General features: G+C 44.4%; 1 protein-coding gene across 3 annotated transcripts in view; it reads left to right on the top strand.

The window, feature by feature from the left end:
- Positions 1-21,224, top strand: part of GANC (glucosidase alpha, neutral C) — a 594,745-nt gene that overhangs the window by 517,514 nt on the left and 56,007 nt on the right. For all 3 annotated transcript variants that reach the window (XM_075331191.1, XM_075331189.1, XM_075331190.1), the window contains 2 exons: positions 5,634-5,708; positions 14,591-14,704. In XM_075331191.1, coding sequence (XP_075187306.1) covers positions 5,634-5,708; positions 14,591-14,704 — 189 coding nt within the window. The remainder of the gene's footprint in view (positions 1-5,633; positions 5,709-14,590; positions 14,705-21,224) is intronic.

Raw genomic sequence — 21,224 nt, 5'->3', positions numbered from 1 at the left:
CCATCAAATAATGAGTGAAATGCACAGTGTCTGAACTGTGACCTATAAATGACGCCAGAAACCCAGGTCAGGCGGGCTAAACAGCACTATATAGGTGCATCTCGCACGGATACACGAGACGCACAGTGTCTGAATAATGGCCTATAAATGACGCACAACACCAGGTCCAGGCGGGTCAGTTAGCACTATGAGTACATAACACATGACAGGCTCACCATTTAACCACCTGAATTCGAAAGGTCCACACACATCCTGCAAAAATGAATAAAATGTGCCATACCTCAAATAGTGAGATATTAGTTTATATTTTGGCCCAAAATATGTAAGCTCGCAATCCGTTCGTCATGGATTCTCACACTTGCGAGTCCCTACACTGAATTTGTTAGCGTCATTTATAGGTCACAGTTCAGACACTGTGCATTTCACTCATTATATGATGGGCTCCCAGTGCAAGCCTTATTAGTGTGCAAGTATGTGTGACAGGTCTGGGCAATGTTGTGCGGCACAGGCAGCGATTTGCCCGTGTCGCGCAACAGATGGGGGCGGGTACCCACACTAGCAATATCGGGACCGATATCGCAACGTGTAAAGCCTGCTTTAGTCTGGAAAAACAAGGGAACATGTATCAATAGATGTAAAAAGAAAATGCATCTTACCAGCAATATGGAGCCAAGGGACACAAGTATCAGCGCTAATGTGAATTGCGTGCTGTCGCCAGGGTAAAGCGCTACCATATGTTTAGAAAATGGGGGTTTTAAATGTCCCGGCGTCTGACGTCATATCCGGTATACGGAAGACCGGAAATGACGATAGTGGATGGCAGGGAATGGCAATGTGCTAACAGGAAGTCAAAAGTAACAATCACGTGTAACGCTCACGTGACCGGCAGTATTTATTGCTGGAATGGGGAAAGGAATTACAATACTACGTCACTACCGATAAACCAATCAGGAGGTGACATAAGGAGTTACTAAGCAACGATAGGAAGCAGGAATAGCGCCATACAAACAAACTGACATATCCGATCATGGAGCGGATATGTCAGTTTGTTTATATACATCTCGATGGCGCTATTCCTGCTTCCTATCGTTACTTCTGACTTCCTGTTAGCACATTGCCATCCACTGCCATCCACTATCGTCATTTCCGGTCTTCCATATACCGGATATGACGTCAGACGCCGGGACATTTAAAAACCCCATTTTCTAAACATATGGTAGCGCTTTACCCTGGCGATAGCACGCAATTCACATTAGCGCTGATACTTGTGTCCCTTGGCTCCATATTGCTGGTAAGATGTATTTTCTTTTTACATATATTGATACATGTTCCCTTGTTTTTCCAGACTAAAGGGGGCTTTACACGCTGCAACATCGCTAATGCGGAGTCGTTGGGGTCACGGAATTTGTGACGCACATCCGGCCGCATTAGCGATGTTGCTGCGTGTGACACCGATGAGCGATTTTGCATCATTGCAAAAACATGCAAAATCGCTCATCGGTGACATGGGGGTCCATTCTCGATTATCGTTACTGCAGCAGTAACAATGTAGTTCGTCGCTCCTGCGGCAGCACACATCACTCCGTGTGACACCGCAGGAACAAGGAACCTCTCCTTACCTGCCTCCCGGACGCTATGAGGAAGGAAGGAGGTGGGCGGGATGTTCTGGCCACTCATCTCCGCCCCTCCGCTTCTATTGGGTGGCCGCTCAGTGACGTCACTGTGACGCCGCACGGACCGCCCCCTTAGAAAGGAGGCGGTTTGCCGGTCACAGCGACATCGCCGGGCAGGTAAGTATGTGTGACAGGTCTGCGCGATGTTGTGCGGCACGGGCAGCGATTTGCCCGTGTCGCACAACAGATGGGGGCGGGTACCCACGCTAGCGATATCGGTACCGATATCGCAGTGTGTAAAGCGGCCTTTAAGGTGGCTTTACACACTGCAACATCGCAAACGACATCACTGTGACGTCACCGGTTTTGTGACGTTACAGCGACCTCCCCAGCGACATTGCAGTGTGTGAAACACATCAGCGACCTGGCCCCTGCTGTGAAGTTGTGATCGCTACAAATCGTTCAGGACCATTCTTTGGTCCTTTGTTTCCCGCTGTGCAGCAAAGTCTCAGTGTGTAAAGGGGACTTTACAGCGACTTCCCTTTCAAATAGCAGCTTTGACACGTCCCCAATGACTAGCTAGGTCGCTCTGCAGGTCCGGATCGCTGTTGCGTCGTTGGCCAGGTCTGCCTGTTTGACAGCTCACCAGCAACTCACCAGAGACTTTGTAGCGATCCCGGCCAGGTTGGAATCGCTGGTGGGATCGCTAGAAAGTTTCAGTGTGTAAAGCCAGCTTTTCTCTCTGAAGCTGGGATTGCCCCATCAATTGTTGCTCATTCAGATGATATGATGTTTTGCTCTTTTGAATAAATTCTAATCTAAAATGAAATATATAATATTCCTAAAGGCATATATACATATGAAATCCTGTGCACTTATTTGATGGATTTTCTCCTGCTATATTGATCAGTCCATTGTATTATGTATAAACATGAATTAATGTGTAAAAAATCTGTTTTTGAACTGGATATATTTTCTATTATTATATGTAATATATAATATAATATAGCATATGTTTTCTCTTTTTTTATGTTTAGTGTGATTCTGATGAAGGTCTCATATGACCGAAACATCAATTATCATCACATTGAGAGAATTATATTTTTCACACATATGAGCCATTACTGAATAAATAATTCTGTTTTTCACGCATTGAATTGTGAGTGCCGGATTTTTCTTTTTCTAGTAATTGGGTTTGGACCCTATCCTGGCACCGCCATAAAGATAACAGAGTGCCATACTTTCCTTTTTGATTGTATACACTTAACACACACACACACACATACGAATAGTCACCTGACCCCAGCCATGCAGCCCCCAGCACTGATGTCCTCAGCACCATGGCCCCGCTCGGCTCCACCCGCCGCACTCCGCCCCCCCGCACACATTACCCCGATCGGCTCCTCCCCCCCGCACACTGCCCTCCGCATGTATACACTGAACACACAGACATACACACACACACACACCTGGATAGTCACCTGTCCCCAGCCATGCAGTCCCCGGCACTGATGTCCTCAGCGTCATGGCTCCACCCCGTTGCACTCCGCCCCCAAACACATTACTTCGCTCGGCTCCACCCCGTTGCACTCCGCCCCCCACACACATTACCTCGCTCGGCTCCACCCTCCGCATGTATACACTGAACACACACACACCTGGAAAGTCACTTGTCCCCAGCCATGCAGTCCCCGGCACTGATGTCCTCAGCGTCATGGCCCCACTCAGCTCCACCCCGTTGCACTCCGCCCCCCACACACATTACTTCGCTCGGCTCCACCCCGTTGCACTCCGCCCACCACACACATTACTTCGCTCGGCTCCACCCCGTTGCACTCCGCCCCCCACACACATTACTTCGCTCGGCTCCACCCCGTTGCACTCCGCCCACCACACACATTACTTCGCTCGGCTCCACCCCGTTGCACTCCGCCCACCACACACATTACTTCGCTCGGCTCCACCCCGTTGCACTCCGCCCCCCACACACATTACTTCGCTCGGCTCCACCCCGTTGCACTCCGCCCCCCACACACATTACCTCGCTCGGCTACACCCTCCGCATGTATACACTGAACACACACACACACCTGGATAGTCACTTGTCCCCAGCCATGCAGTCCCCGGCACTGACGTCCTCAGCGCCATGGCCCCACTCGGCTCCGCCCCCCGCACACATTACCCCGCAGGATGGGGGCACATGTCAGGATGGTGGCTGCACCATGATGGGGGCACATACCAGCATTGGGCCACATCACAGCATCAGCATATTGTTACTTCACGTTACACTGTTCATGGCCTTCTTTTATTACAAGCCATGGACATCATTAAACATTAGACTCATCTATTAAAACTGCTCCTTCTGTTTTTTGTCATTTTAAAACCAATAAACAATTATAAGAAAACTAAATTAAACCTGACGCATCCAGTCCATTCATTACATTATTATTCACTCTGCTACTTCCATACACATTCTACACTACCCCATACCTTACAATCCGCCCACCTTCTAGTATTATATAGAGTCATTAAACAGAGGGTTCTATATCACGTGTTATTATATATTATATAGAGTCATTACACACAGAGGGTTCTATATCACGTGTTATTATATATTATCTAGAGTCATTACACACAGAGGGTTCTATTTCACGTGTTATTATATATTATATAGAGTCATTACACACAGAGGGTTCTATTTCACGTGTTATTATATATTATATAGAGTCATTACACACAGAGGGTTCTATATCACGTGTTTATTATATATTATATAGAGTCATTACACACAGAGGGTTCTATATCACGTGTTTATTATATATTATATAGAGTCATTACACACAGAGGGTTCTATATCACGTGTTTATTATATACTATATAGAGTCATTACACACAGAGGGATCTATTTCACATGTTTATTATATACTATATAGAGTCATTACACACAGAGGGTTCTATTTCACATGTTATTATATAGAGTCATTACACACAAAGGGATCTATTTTATTATATACAAACATAGGATCGGACTAGCGCACCGTGGTGTCGGGGAATCCCCTGGTAGGCCCTGGGTCGTCAGTGGGCCCCGTGCCTTATATAGTGCAGGGCGGCTGTACAGGGCTGCGGGGCCATCTGTTTCTCAGGGTGTTAAGTGTGGGCAGACTGGGCAGGGCCCACTCACAAACCGCAGTGATCATACAAGTTCTGTACTATCGCTGCAGTTTCTGCTATTGCAGAATGACCTTTGATGACATCATAGCCATGTGACTCACCAAAGGTCCTTAATGCTGCACTGCGGGAGTCCCAGGCCTGCACATATGCGGTGCACAGGAAACCTTGCCTCTATTCACATGTATGCACCTCTTTCAGATGCGCGTACATTTGAACAGTGCGGACGGCGACAGGACTGAGGTAGAGGAGCTGCTTAGCCCCGCACTGACACAGCGGCCCTCATCACACTGCACGCGGGGCAGCAGAGAAGAGGACGCGCAGTGCAGCTGCGGAGAAGTAAGCGCTCGATGAGGAGTGGAGGATGACATTTAGAGTAATTTGAGATGAGGCTGTGATGGGGAGGAGCGGTATTACTTTACGAGTGACATTATGGGGCGGTGGCTGCATGCATAGCTGTGGACATCCTAAATAAAGTCAGTATTGTTCATGCATCCTTTGGCCTATGGATCTGTATTTGCGGTGCACGCCAGATCTACAATCAACACTAATCTGTTTTAGCACGTGCACTTTCAATAGCTAATGTTATATTTGACGTCTTCTTCCTCCCCCTCCTCTTTGTAAAACAGTAAATGTGATCCCCCGATAGCCCAGTGCACATGCTGTGCTTATCCAGAGGCCCGGTCCTCTCCACGCCTGTTCTATTAGGGACAAGGACACTGTTGCTCCAGGGATTTGCCTGATTTATTATTCTCTGGATTAATTCTTTATGAAATTGATAAACTTAGGTTTTGGGTTGAACTAAGACATATGCAACTATTGTAATATGTTTCTTGTATGTTTCTTCTATAGAATTGGTACGACTATCGAAACTTCAAGTGTGTTGGCAGTTCCCACAAGCAAACAGTGAATGTGACATTAGAGGAGGTAAGGGGCTCCAGTTCTATTTTTGCATTCCCTTTATGTATAGTGTGCACACATACAGTACAGACCAAAAGTTTGGACACACCTCCTCATTCAAAGCGTTTTCTTTATTTTCATGACTCTACAAATTGTAGATTCACATTGAAGGCATCAAAACTATGAATGAAAACATGTGGAATGAAATACTTAACAAAAAAGTGTGACACAACTGAAAATATGTCTTATATTCTAGGGTCTTCAAAGTAGCCACCTTTTGCTTTGATTACTGCTTTGCACACTCTTGGCATTCTCTTGATGAGCTTCAAGAGGTAGTCACTGGAAATGGTTTTCCAACAGTCTTGAAGGAGTTCCCAGAGATGCTTAGCACTTGTTGGCCCTTTTGCCTTCACTCTGCGGTCCAGCTCACCCCAAACCATCTCGATTGGGTTCAGGTCTTGTGAATGTGGAGGCCAGGTCATCTGGCGTAGCACTCCATCACTCTCCTTAGTCAAATAGCCCTTACACAGCCTGGAGGTGTGCTTGGGGTCATTGTCCTGTTGAAAAATAAATGATGGTCCAACTAAACGCAAACCGGATGGAATAGCATGCCACTGCAAGATGCTGTGGTAGCCATGCTGGTTCAGTATGCTTTCAAATTTGAATAAATCCCCAACAGTGTCACCAGCAAAGCACCCCCACACCATCACACCTCCTCCACCATGCTTCACGGTGGGAACCAGCCATGTAGAGTCCATCCGTTCACCTTTTCTGTGTCACACAAAGACACGGTGGTTGGATCCAGAGATTTCAAATTTGGACTCATCAGATCAAAGCACAGATTTCCACTGGGCTAATGTCCATTCCTTGTGTTCTTTATCCCAAACAAGTCTCTTCTGCTTGTTGCCTGTCCTTAGCAGTGGTTTCCTAGCAGCTATTTTACCATGAAGGCTGCTGCACAAAGTCTCCTCTTAACAGTTGTTCTAGAGATGAGAAGGTGTGTCCAAACTTTTGGTCTTTACTGTACATTGCTCTTGAGCACCTAGGATGTGGCTCTCCGGCTGTGGTGCTTTAGTGGCAATAGTGATGTCAGTGTCGCGGGCGGGGAGGGGACGCTGCGCTCACCCACTGCTCGGGTCCAGCTGCTGCTGCTGCTCACTCGGTCGGTGGCTCGAGCGGTGGGCCGGATCCCGGGGACTCGAGCGGCGCTCCTCGCTCGTGAGTGAAAGGGGTGGTTTGGTGTAGGGATATTGTCCGTGACGCCACCCACGGTTCGTGGTGAGGTTGGGACACCACCGCTGCTCTGTACGGGGATCCCGGGAGTGTTGACAGGGAGCAGCTGAGATGTTTTCTCCCCTCCGTGGGTAGGGGGTTTTTGGTGGTCCCGGGGCCCGGTGGTGGAGGTCGGAAGGTGGGATGTGGGGCCTGGCCGGGTGCAGGGTCGCGGCGCAGCGCAGTGCCAGACGGCACGGTGGTTCTTACTCAGCCAGTAACGAACACGGAGTCTCTGGTAAAACAAACGGCTGGATGAACGAGTCCCACAGACGGCTGCGGCGGTCACTCCCGATAGGTTAGCGGTAACTGTCTCTCCCTTCATCGGTATTTTGTTCTCGGCCCCAATGGCTTCCCACTGACAGCCCGCTCCCCAGCGGTATGTTAGCTGAGGGAGCCCTTCCTTTGCCCGCAGGCTCTGGCCCTGGGAGCTCTAGCTCTGGCGGTAGCTCTATCTCCCTCACGGTTTGGACGGTTGCCTTCGGTCGGGTCTTTACTGCTGGGAAACCCCGGAGGTTCCCGTCGCTGACTGATTTGACTGGTTTTACGGCGACTCCTAGCCTGGTCGGGGTCTGTAGGCCCTGCCGGATCGTGCTGGCCTCTCTTCGCTCTCCGATCTGGTACCGGCGGGCCACCGCCCGTCCCCGGTCCTTACGGTTGTACGTCAATCGGCCTCTCCTGCAGACGGTCACCACCGTCTGCCAACCTTGCTGTCAGGTGCCCGGGCCACGTACCCGGACACGGTCAGTCAGTTCCTCCACTCCTACTTCCTCACTCTACAACTCCTGAACTGTTCTGCTCTCCTTTTCCCGCCTCCAGGACTGTGAACTCCTCGGTGGGTGGAGCCAACCGCCTGGCTCCGCCCCACCTGGTGTGGACATCAGTCCCTGGAGGAAGGCAACAAGGATTTGTGTTTGACTTCGGTGTTCCTAACCGGGGTGTAGGGTGTGTTGTTGCAGTACCTGTGACATCCTGGCTTGTCCAGGGTGCCACATCAGCATTACTAGAACTTGGTACTAGGAAGAAACAGCAGAAAAAAGGCAGCCGACCAACACAGGTCCCAAAATGAATGCACTTACATTATGCAGCAGGAGCCCCCCTAAAGAAAGACACGGGTGCAAAGTACTGAAGAAAACACCACTCACAACCTGCCAATTCATGGTATTACAAATGTAGACAGATAAGGTGTGATGCTTGTGTCACGTTGACAGACAACTCTGTGGTGTCCGGCTGCAGAAGGTGTTTAGCTGCATAAATTGCTCCTTGATATTTCATTCTTTCTTCTCTGGTGTGTATTGAGTTCCATGTATCTTTAAGGTTAACTCTTTCCCTTTTAGGACCCTACTGATATCTTGGCAGTTCAGCTGCAAATCCTCATCTCCACTCCTTGTGTCCATATATACCTGCATTTTCCCTTGGTTTTGTTACTAATGAAGAGTTTTACTCCTATGCGGTCCACATTGCAGGCAGTCAGCTTGGAATCACCCATGGACACATGTTGTTGTATGTTGTTGCACTTCTCCCAAAGTCATCATGGAGATAAGTTGTGTGTTTGCATTCTCCTGTTTGTTTTACCTGTATGTTCTTTAGGACTTAGTGGGGTTGGCTATTGCCCATCCCACCCAGTCACTGCCTTTGGCCCATTTCAGGGTCAGCTAGGGCTTAGGTATCCTACTTTGTGCATAGGTGTGGAAACTATCTAGGGATGTCAGGGAAGCCAGGGGCCAGTGGAAGGCGTCACCATCTTTCCCTTTCCCTGAGACAGGGTTCCCTCTTTCCTCACCTCCCTTTTCGCTGTTTGATCGGTATTTCCTCATACCTAGCGTGACATAAGGCTTCTATTGACAACTCAGGGCTCAATGGTTAATGTGACGACATGGACTCTCATGGGTTAAAGTTTCTTAACATTCAGCCAGACGTATTGTTCTTTTGTGTGGTAACTCATGTTTGCTTACCTATTGTTTCTCCAGACCCTTCCAGTAATCATTGTAATGTAGTTGTGTATTGCTCATGTAATTACCTTAGTAGCCATTGTCTAGTCGGTGACTTGCAGGCTCCATGTAGATATCCTCAGTCTTTCTACCCACATCATTTAAATGAACATTATCCATGCAGCTTGAAATTCATCCAATGGGAGAAGCAATCTTGTCCAACCAATCCGATGAGGACGCAGTGTATCCAAGTGGAAGGCTGTGGCTATAAAAGGGATTTCTTTAAGTCACCAGGTGGTTGTTGATGGATGTGCATGATCCAGTCTAAGCTCCTAGGAGCTGGCTAGAGGATCAGGATACCTTGTGGCTTCAATCTAGGGACTTCGGTTCCGATTGGAGACCATATCCACAGTCTAGGGATTTCGACTCCGGCTGCCAGGATTATATAATTTCATCATACCAGAGACTACTTAAGGAGGAAACCCAGGTTGGGACAAATCGGTCACCTGGCTACAGACTTTGCAGACCTCAGCCAGCTTCCTAAATCTGGCGTTATTCCAGTCATGGTGGGTGCCCGCTGAAAGCGGGGTGCTGCTGGATTGGAGTAATTAGCCCTGGAACATCTGAGGCACGGACATTCTAATCCCTGGTGAGCCAGCGGAAGGGTGAGACTCTGTTGCCTGTTACATTTGTGTATTTTGCTGGTTATGTGTTATGTGCCGTTAATATTTTGGGGATCCAATAAAGTCTAATTATTGTGATTCCATCACCCTGTGTTGTCTGAGTAGTGTTACGCCCACGGTTAAGGAGGCCGGCGTTCAGTTGGGATGAGCCCTGAGCCACGCTGTCTTTCTAAAGGCGGCCGGGCCAGCGGACGAGAGCACCCACTGAGCCCCGTGTCTCCACAGTTAACACTTGCTTTGCACTGCTGGGGTCCTGGGATTAAATCCCACCAAGAACAATATCTACAAGGAGTTTTTATGTTCTTCCCGTATTTGCCTGTGTTCCCTCCGGGTTCTTAGGCTTCCTCCCACTTACAGTGGAATGCAAAAGTTTGGGCACCCCTGGTCAAAATTACTGTTTTTGTGAACAGTTAAGCAAGTTGAAGATTAAATTATCTCTAAAAAAAAGTTAAAGTTGACACATTTCCTTTGTATTTTAGGCACATTTTTTTTTTTTATCTTTTATGTTCCTTTTTTAAATGAACAAAAAAGAAAATGGGCTGATGCAAAAGTGTAGGCACCCTGCTTGGTTAGTACCCAGTAACACCCACTTTGGCAAGTATCACAGCTTGTAAACACTTTTTGAAGCCAACCAAGAGTCTTTGAATTCTTCTTTAAGGGATTTTCATCCATTCTTCCTTGGAAACTCTTCCAGTTCTCTGAGATTCCTGGCTTGTCTTGCATGCACTGCTCTTCCTTGGAGGCGTCTTCCAGTTCTGTGAGATTCCTGGCTCATCTTGCATGCACTGCTCTTCTTTGGAGACGTCTTCCAGTTCTGTGAGATTCCTGGCTCATCTTGCATGCACTGGTCTTCCTTGGAGACGTCTTTCAGTTCTGTGAGATTCCTGGCTCTTCTTGCATGCACTGCTCTTCCTTGGAGACGACTTCCAGTTCTGTGAGATTCCTGGCTCATCTTGCATGCACTGCTCTTCCTTGGAGACGTCTTCCAGTTCTGTGAGATTCCTGGCTCGTCTTGCATGCACTACTCTTCCTTGGAGACGTCTTCCAGTTCTGTGAGATTCCTGGCTCTTCTTGCATGCACTGCTCTTCCTTGGAGGCGTCTTCCAGTTCTGTGAGATTCCTAGCTCGTCTTGCATGCACTGCTCTTCCTTGGAGACGTCTTCCAGTTCTGTGAGATTCCTGGCTCATCTTGCATGCACTGCTCTTCCTTGGAGACGTCTTCCAGTTCTGTGAGATTCCTGGCTCATCTTGCATGCACTGCTCTTCCTTGGAGACGTCTTCCAGTTCTGTGAGATTCCTGGCTCATCTTGCATGCACTGCTCTTCCTTGGAGACGTCTTCCAGTTCTGTGAGATTCCTGGCTCATCTTGCATGCACTGCTCTTCCTTGGAGACGTCTTCCAGTTCTGTGAGATTCCTGGCTCATCTTGCATGCACTGCTCTTCCTTGGAGACGTCTTCCAGTTCTGTGAGATTCCTGGCTCATCTTGCATGCACTGCTCTTTTGAGGTCTAATCACAGATTTTCAATGATGTACAGATCAGGGAACTGTGAGGCCATTGTAAAACCTTCAGCTTGTGTCTTTTGAGGTCATCTGGTTTGGATTTTGACGTGTGTTTACGATCATTATCCATTTGTAGAAGCCATCCTCTTTTCAACTACAACTTTTTTACAGATGGTGTTATGTTTGCATCAAAAATTTATTGAAATTTCATTGAATCCATTCTTCCCGCTACCCATTAAATGTTCCCCATGCCATTGGCTGTAACAGTAGCCCAAGGCATGATTGATCCAGACCCCTGCTTAATAGTTGGCGATAAGTTCTTTTCCTGAAATTCCTGAAAAAATGTGACCAAAGAGTTGTATTTTAACCTCACCTGTCCACAGGACTTATTTACAAAATCCATCAGCTTGTTTAGATGTTCTTTTGCATACTTCTGACTCTGAATTTTTTGGTGAGGACGCAGGAGAGGTTTTCTACTCATGATTCTTCCATGAAGGCCATATTTGTGCTGGTCTCTTTGAACAGTAGAACAATGTACTACAACTTCAGAGTCTGCTAAATGTTACTGAAGGTCTTTTGCAGTCATGCAGGGGATCTAATTTGCCTCTAGCAATCCTAAAAGCAGCTCTCACACAAATTTTGCTTGTTCTTCCAGACCTTATCTTGACCTTCACTGCTCCTGGTAACTGACATTTCTTAATTACATTTCAAACTAAAGGGCAACTTTAAAACGCTTTGCTATCTTCTTGTAGCGTTTTGCCGCTTTTTTGACCGCCACCATTTTCATTTTCAGAGTGCTAGACAGCTGCTTAGAAGAACCCATGGCTGCTGTTTTTCGGCACAAGGTTAGAGGAGGCTGGGTTTTTATAAAGCGGTGAAATTAATATCACCGGCCTTTCCTAACGATTATAGTAAACAAGCCATAACCCTAACAGGATAATTAATGTCTGAAACCTTGGTCAAAGTTACCGGAGGATACAAATCCCCAAGGGTCTCAATACTATTGCATCGGCTCATTTTCCTTTTAGTAATTTTAAAAATGTAAAAGATGAATTTTGTTTGTGCCTAAAATACAAAGGAAATGTGTATCTTTTACAATTGTTTACAATAACAGTAATTTTGACCAGGGGTGCCCACACTTTTGCATGCCACTATAATGATAGGAAATTTAGATTGTGACTCCAAACAATCATAACATCTCTAAAGCGCTGTTGATTATGATGGTGCTATAAAAGCAAAGTATAATACATATATAATAAAATAGTATAGGGCGCCATTCACACACATGTAGTGCGCAGTATTTGGCTTATAGCCTATTAGTGACACCCATATTTGCAGCACATTGAGGACTCTACGCAGGTTGCGAGCTTGTGTAGTTTGGCCAAAATGTCGACCAATACCTCATGCATATTACATTTGTTTTACGGCACATTTTGTCATTTCTTGGCAGGATTCTGTCAGGCTCATCAATGCTGGCCTCGTAAACTAGGGTGTCTGTCCTGTGGGGTGCACTAATATAGTGCTGTGGAGCCCACCTGATCTAATAAATGGGCATCACTGATAGGCTGTAAGCCAGACAATGCATCACAATGGTGTGACTATTGCCCTACAAAAGACTTCGCCATGTGCATTTCTAATACTAGGTAACCACCGTCTCCATGAATGTTGGTCATCAGTGTTTTGCACCTGTGTTGCCTCTGCCTTCCTGTAGGGGGGCTGCTGCATCCTGCTTTAATTTTGGGACTTTTATTGGTAGAAACAGCTGCCTTTTTTCTGCTATGTTTTTTGTCATGTTTATATTCCTTTGCTGAGCTTTTAATTTAGTACTAGGGTTCTATGGCCTGACAACACCAAAGTTGTATTCACATGTCCATGAGATTCCATGGTCGGACTGCCCCTATTGCCTCCTATATGCCTGACAGGACTTAATAGGAATATGGCTGACCTGGATGCCATTATTTTACAACAGACCATGAAAAAAATCCATTTGCACCCCATAATCATATTGTGATGTGTCCAAGAGATGAAAAAAGCACAAGCTCAGAGCATGACTCCTTCACCATACAAATCCTGAAGATGTTGGGTAGATGTTAATATTACCTCTCATTTGGAAGTTGTGATGGTGTGGTATTGTGGGTTGTGTATCATTTTGTGTAGGTTCATATTTTAGGCGTGGTGCTCTATCCATTCTATGTATTATTTGTCCTGTATGCAGGGTTATAACCCCCTGCAGTGCTTCAGTCCCTATGTGTGGGGGAGGGAGCCTGGAATCCACCTAAACTCTCTGCTTAGAGGAAAACTCCACAAAACCAGACAGTTAATGCAGGGGGTCCAATTGAGTTTTATGGCCCACCTGCTGCACAAGCTTATATACATAGTAGGGGAAAAGAGGAACGGCAAGCTTTTAAAGTGCAAAAATGTGACAGGTTTTTATTATGACAGGTGACAATTCATTACAAGGTTAAAAGCACTTAAGAACACAGACCTTAATTAAAAATAACAATGTCCTGTTTCCCCCCATATATCCCAACACACATGTATATATCTGTAAACATAGACATGGGAAACATGGTGGCTACATCAGGGCACAAGAACCAAATTAACACATATACAATTCAGTGTTAAAGCCAAATTACGCTAGTAGATATTGCAAAAGTGCCCAGATAAATAATTAGGGGAGTCATCACACTGGATGAGGAGGGGGACATGGAGCCAAAGATGACCGGCTCTAGGTGGTAGTCATTAAGGTCTCAGAGCAACCCTCATACCAGCCCAACGTACGTTTCAATGACGATTTTCTTATCTTTTTCAGGGGAAAAGGTGCTGTAATGCATGCCCACCAAATGCCGGTTTATAAATGCGCGCCGATATGAACCGGGATTCCCCGGAAGTGACGTATCGGCGCATGTGCAGACCGCCGCCGCCGAGTCCAAGCGTCACTGCGCCGTCACGTCAGTTAGCGCATGCGCGGGAGCGGGGACGCGTCACCTGTCATAATAAAAACCTGTCACATTTTTGCACTTTAAAAGCTTGCCGTTCCTCTTTTCCTAAACTCTCTGCTTACCTGGGGGATTATTCAGTCTGTCTGAGAAGTGCAAGAGAGAAGGAGTAAGATTGATCCTCTGAGGGAGAAGCTGATATCCCAGAGAGACTGTGAGAAACCCAGATTTCCCTGGAAAAAGACTGCTGGAAGATTGTGACTGATTCATCCTCTGGGGCAGAAGATGAGGCTCCCCAGAGAGACCTAGACATTTATCCCTAACTGGACTGTATCTGTGTTCCTGGACTATTTTACCCTCTCTGTGGTGGATTATTTTATGAACCTTCTGGACTCATCTCTTGCTCTGTTGATTTTGTGATACAGGAGAAGGACCCCGTGACAGAGGTGTATAGAAATGTAATCTAGATTTTCAATATTTCTGTTAAACAATTTTTTTGGGAGCATTAGTGTGAGACCTGGGAATTGTAAGCCTGGCTGCTATTTCTAGGTGGTCTAATGTTGCTACTTTGTTTTTCATGTAGATTCCGGTTTATCAACGTGGAGGATCTATTATTCCTTTAAGAACAACAATTGGCAAATCATCAGGCTGGATGAGTAATTCTCCATATGAGCTTCGTATAGCGCTGGATCATAAGGTGAGTGGCTTCATTCTCACTGAGAATGACAAGTTGATTAACTCTTATCATTGTATATACAGTCATATGAAAAAGTTTGGGCACCCCTATTAATGTGAACCTTTTTTCTTTATAACAATTTGGGTTTTTGCTATTTCAGTTTCATATATCTAATAACTGATGGACTGAGTAATATTTCTGGATTGAAATGAGGTTAATTTTAATAACAGAAAATGTGCAATCCGCATTTAAACAAAATTTGATAAGTGCATGGGCACCTCAACATAAAGGTGACATTAATATTTTGTAGATCCTCCTTTTGCAAAAAATCACAGCTTCCAGTCGCTTTCTGTAGCTTTTAATGAGTTCCTGGATGAAGGTATATTTGATTATTCCTGTTTACAAAACCATTCCAGTTCAGTTAAGTTTGATGGTCGCCGAGCATGGACAGCCACTTCAAATCAGCCCACAGATTTTCAATGCTATTCAGGTCTGGGGACTGGGATGGCCAGTCCAGAACATTGTAATTGTTCCTCTGCATGAATGCCTGAGTAGATTTGGAGCGGTGTTTTGGATCATTGTCTTGCTGAAATATCCATCCCCTGCGTAACTTCAAATTCGTCACTGATTCTTGCACATTATTGTCAAGAATCTGCTGATACTGAGTTGAATCCATGCGACCCTCAACTTTAACAAGATTCCCGGTGCCGGCATTGACCACACAGCCCCAAAGCATGATGGAACCTCCACCAAATTTTACTGTGGGTAGCAAGTGCTTTTCTTGGAATGCCGTGTTTTTTTGCCTCCATGCATAACGCCTTTTTGTATGACCAAACAACTCGATCTTTGTTTCATCAGTCCACAGGACCTTCTTCCAAAATGTAACTGGCTTGTCCAAATGTGCTTTTGCATACCTCAGCCGACTCTGTTTGTGGCGTGCTTGCAGAAACGACTTCTTTCGCATCACTCTCCCATACAGCTTCTCCTTGTGCAAAGTGTGCTGTATTGTTGACCGATGGACATTGACACCATCTGCAGCAAGATGATGCTGCAGGTCTTTGGAGGTGGTCTGTGGATTGTCCTTGACTGTTCTCACCATTCTTCTTCTCTGCCTTTCTGATATTTTTCTTGGCCTGCCACTTCTGGGCTTAACAAGAACTGTACCTGTGTTCTTCCATTTCCTTACTATGTTCCTCACAGTGGAAACTGACAGTTTAAATCTCTGAGACAACTTTTTGTACCTTCCCCTGAACAACTATGTTGAATAATCTTTGTTTTCAGATCATTTGAGAGTTGTTTTGAGGAGCCCATGATGCCCCTCAAGCTCAATGAGGTCACAAAACCAATTTAGTGCTTCAGTAAGTCAGTAAAAAGTAGTTAGGAGTGTTCAAATCAAGAAATTGATAAGGGTGCCCATATATATGCACCGGTCAAATTTTGTATAAATGCGGATTGCACATTTTCTGTTAGTACAATAAACCTCATTTCAATTCAGAAATATTACTCAGTCCATCAGTTATTAGATATATGAAACTGAAATAGCAAAAACCCAAATTGTTATAAAGAAAAAAGGTTAACATTAATAGGGGTGCCCAAATGTTTTTATATGACTGTAACATTGACTAAAGTGGTTGTCAAAAGAATATCTTCTGTGTTGGGCAGAGGTGGAATAAAACAACTCGCTAACAAATTCTAATGTACTAGCATAATTGATATTAATTTTCAGAAGTTCATGGATTACCCGTATACACTCCCTGTCATGTGGCCCTCTGGTGGCAAGTCACCACTCCTGTGTGCCTGTGACATGTATGAAACCACCGGCTCAGTTCATTAGCTTCTTAGCACCATTGAAAGTCCCACTATAGAACATTATGGCACATTTCTATGCGTAACAATAAAGGGATCAAGGTCCTTTAGGGTTTTTCCTGCATTGCCATGTAGGGAAACATTGTAAATCCTAAATTTTAAAGACCACTTATATACACAAGGGTAACGTTGGCTGCATCCACCAATCTTGGTCTAATCGGCCAACTAATTTATATGTAGTCTCATTTGTCAGGAAAAAGAAGAATAATATCAATCACAAGAAAAGCGCTTGACCAAAAGGCACTCACTCCAGAATTAGATTATAATACGATTTTTATTTGTGTATCAAAAAGTTTAAAAACACACATACAAAATACAACACAGTGCAGACATATGAAAAAACACCAAGGACAATGGTAATGAGACCCAATCCAGAATAAGTCCTCTCAAAGATAAATATTGTACCAGAATCACCATAGATAGTTCAAAATGTATAACAATACAGATAATGAATCCGAGATATAACCATCTTATAAATAGGTATATACTGAGACAGACATTCTATCTTTCAAGCAGCATAATGACCAAATGGTCAAAACAGCAGCTGCAAAGCCTCATAGGCAGAAAATCCCTATCATGGTGATTCCCTATCTGAAAATAGAGGTGGAGGACCTGGCCCAACGCGTGTCGCTATGTTAGCTTCATCAGGGGCAGTGGGTGTCACAGGAAATAATCACACAGACAAACATTTATACACGTGCCAATAAACTATTAAAACCATATTGCTTACCAGTGTGGTGCATGATCCCTCATGGCATTGCAATCAGGAAATGCTCGATGAAACAGGAAGTCATTTCTAACAGCTCATGCAGCACCTGCATTAGTTTACGCAAAGTACTTACTTAGGATGTTTAGTGAATACCAAAAAAATTGTGCAACTTACGCAAATAGCGTTTAAGCTGTGAATTTCCAAAAACAGTCTTGGAACAGCATTGAACAGAGAAAAAAAAAAAAAAACCAACGCTTGCGCAAAATACATGTTAGGAAGGTTCTGCAAAAAGAAGAATACAGTGCAACCTACATTACAGAATATTAGAATACAGGAGGAGAAGCAGCAGTCACAATAGACTAAGCTATATTAGATATATAGGATTTTCTAAGGCGCTTATATTAACAACATAAAGCACATATTCTAGGGTTTTTTCCAGACAGAGGTATAGCACATCCCATATTTATAGAAAATATAGCCATGAATGTTTAATGAACCACACTTTTGCACAGCACATGCACTAATTTGCATAAAATACATATTTACAGGTTCAAAAAGGACTGAATCAAGATCCTATATGGAGGACGTTATTGTCCATGCTCTATATACACAATCAAGGATGTATGATGTAAAGTTTATGCTAATTTATGCAGAGTATAGATGAATTAATGAGGAACTCCCTTTAATACATACATGGTTTGAATCCCAAAAGCCACAATAGACAGGGTCCCATATACAAATCAATGCCCACAGATATTTCCAAAAGGTACTCTGAATATAAAGTATAGAACCCGAATGGATCATAAAGTGGGATCCTTACTTCATCAGAAGAAGGTTGAATAGTTCAAGGATAGGAGACTTGTCACCACAACATATGATTGGCACATCAGATCATACCCTACCTATAAGGAAATATAATTTCCTCCAGATATATAAACAGATTATGTAAAGATATATGAAGTATTTACGGCGCAGATCACCCGAACTGTCATTATCCATGAATATAAATGAGTATCTACATACCACACACATTCGTGCGGATGTATCCATGATGCAAGTTTCCATGCAGCCCTAAATGTTTATCTGGGTCCAAGAATGGATTATAATTGATTGAATTCCGAACTATAAATCAACTAACATCCAAAAGTATAGTAATCCATCCAAATATAGTAATCCATCCAAATATAGTAATCCATCCAAATATAGGAGACAAGTGCCATAGCAATATTTGAAGTGATGTATCTGACGAGCCACATATGCTGGTACCAATATCCCCTCCATACAATGTCTGCCAAGAAAAAAAAAAAAAAAAAAACATGAGTAGAGAGAACATGTATTTTTCAAAGCAATAAAGAGCAGAGCATAGGGATCATACACCACAGTAAACAATTCACAGAAAATGAAAAAGAGGCTTATTCAAAGGAGGTCCCATAATATTCAATAAGTGTAGATCGTGCTTTAGAAGTCCCGAGCAGTGGTCCAGATCATCAATTCATGAAAAGGATGGATTGGAGAAATATGGGATCATCAGTCTTTAGAAGTCCCAAGCAGTGGTCCAGATCATTAATTCATGAAGAAGATGGATTAATGGGGTCATCAATCATGGAGATGGCAGTTAGCGGGGGAGTGTCATATCCATTATAGTAGATTCTAAAAAATAGATGGAAATTAAAGATATTAGAATAAAGACACAACCACACATCAACCTAAGAATCCCGAGAATAGAAGCTCTTCATTCATGCCCATTGGCGATGTTGATTCCAAGAGGCATATCCAACGGGACTCAAGTTGCAGGAGACGTTTCTGATGGTCACCCCCTCTAATATTCGTCACCAATTTCTCCAATCCAATAACTTGCAGTCCTGTGGGTTTTCCACGATGGCATCTGTGGAAATGAGAGGCAACGGAGGTTAGCGTCTTACCCTTTATGATGTCACTGTGAGCCAGATTGATGGTGGATATATGCTTCTGGCAGCGCTTCCTCAGTTCCTGAGTGGTTTCACCTATGTATAATTTGGGGCAAGAGCATATTAGGGCATATACTACGTTTATGGACTTACAGTTGATATATGACCTCAATTTATACCGTTTGCTGTTAAGTGGATGTACAAAGAAGTCCCGTGTTGGCACCATGTATTCACAAACACTGCAGTCCCCACAGGCAAAAGATCCAAGGAGTCTGAAACCACGACCCACGGAATGAGTAGGACGTACAAAGTGACTTCTCATCAGGCAATCACCGATGTTCGGGGCCTTTTTTGCTGTAATTCTTGGACGATCATCAATTAAATCTCGTATTTTAGGGTCGGCTTTCAAGATTCGCCAATGGTCCTTTAGGATATTATTGAAGGGGTACCATTGATTGTGGAAGTTGGTAGTGATCCTGATCTGTGTATCTGGTGTCTTCTCCTTTGGTAGTAAAAGGGATGATTGGGATTGTGCCTTCGCCCTCTGGAATGCTTTAGAGATGCTTTTCTTGGGGTAACCCCGTTGTCTAAAGCGTTCTGTAAGCTCTTTTGCTTCACTGAGAAAATCCTGATCCGAGGTAAAATTCCGTCTCAATCGTAGAAATTGGCCAGTTGGAATACCATTCTTTACGTGTTGAGGATGAAAACTTGAAAAATGCAAAAGACTATTGGTCGCGGTTTCCTTCCGATGTAAGTTGGTCACAAGTCTGCCATTCTCCACAGATAACTTCAAATCCAAAAAGATGCCCTTTGTGGGAGAAAGAGAGTATGTAAGGAAGATGTTTAGCTGGTTATCATTGAGATGTGTGATGAAATCTTTACATTCAGATTCAGATCCCTGCCATATGAATGCCACATCATCAATGAAACAAAACCATCCTAATACATTACGGCGAAATTGTTCTAGGGGGTAGACAATCAGAGCCTCCCACCATCCCAAGAAAAGATTTGCCAAAACCGGTGCGCACCGTGCGCCCATTGCTACTCCAGAAATCTGGAGAAAGAATGTTTTATCAAAGACGAAATAATTGTGCGTCATCACAAAATTTAGCAAATCCAAAAGGAAGGAGTCGTGTAACCTATTAGAGCATTACTTTTTATCCAAGAAATAGGTAACGGCCGCCAAACCATCTTGATGTGATATATTTGAGTAAAGTGATTCCACATCACAAGTGACAATTAATGAATCTGATGGAATACAAATGTCACTGATTTTCTGTATAAAGTGTGTAGTGTCACGTATATAAGAAGGCAGGCTCTGGACTAAGGGTTGTAGATAATAGTCCAAATATGAACCTGCCTTCTCACATAGGTTGCCATTACCAGAAACTATAGGGCGGCCCGGTGGATATTGTAAACTCTTGTGTACCTTTGGGAGTAGATAGAACGTAGGTACCATAGGTTTGGCCACCCAAAGGAAACTCTTCTCCTTCTTCGTAATGATGTCATATTCCTGAGCAGAATCCAAGAGGTGTCCCAGTTTTTTCTGGAAGGTTTGGGTGGGATCCGATGGTAATCTGCAATAAAACTTGTTATTGAGTTGCCTGCTCACCTCCTTCAGGTACATCTCTGTGGGCCAAAGCACCACATTACCACCCTTGTCTGCCTCTTTAATTAGAAGTCCCTTGTTGTTTTTAAGTTCAGAGAGGGCCCTCTTTTCCCTGATGTTTAAGTTGTTGCCACCAAGTGGCCCATCAGGTAACTCCAGGATATCCTTTTTTGTGAGTTCGAAAAACAGCTGGATAGATGGAAAGAGGGACAAGGGAGGAGAGGTGGTAGATTTGTTTTTTAGAGGGCATGGAGGCCTACCTGGGGTGGTTTCATTCTCCTCCAGAAGATCATGCAAAACCCGCTGATCCATATCAATGCATGTTTCAACGATCTGTGGTTGTTGGTAAATTGCACGAAATACCCACCAACAAAGCTGATAAATTCACCTTGATCAAAGATGTTTATCTATTCTGCAGGAGGCTTATATTTCGTGCAATTTACCAACAAC

The sequence above is a fragment of the Anomaloglossus baeobatrachus genome, chromosome 12, assembly GCF_048569485.1.
Source record: "Anomaloglossus baeobatrachus isolate aAnoBae1 chromosome 12, aAnoBae1.hap1, whole genome shotgun sequence".
Taxonomy (NCBI): Eukaryota; Metazoa; Chordata; class Amphibia; order Anura; family Aromobatidae; genus Anomaloglossus; species Anomaloglossus baeobatrachus.
The sequence above is the reverse complement of the archived record's forward strand: the minus strand, read 5'-3'. Positions and strand labels throughout refer to the sequence as shown.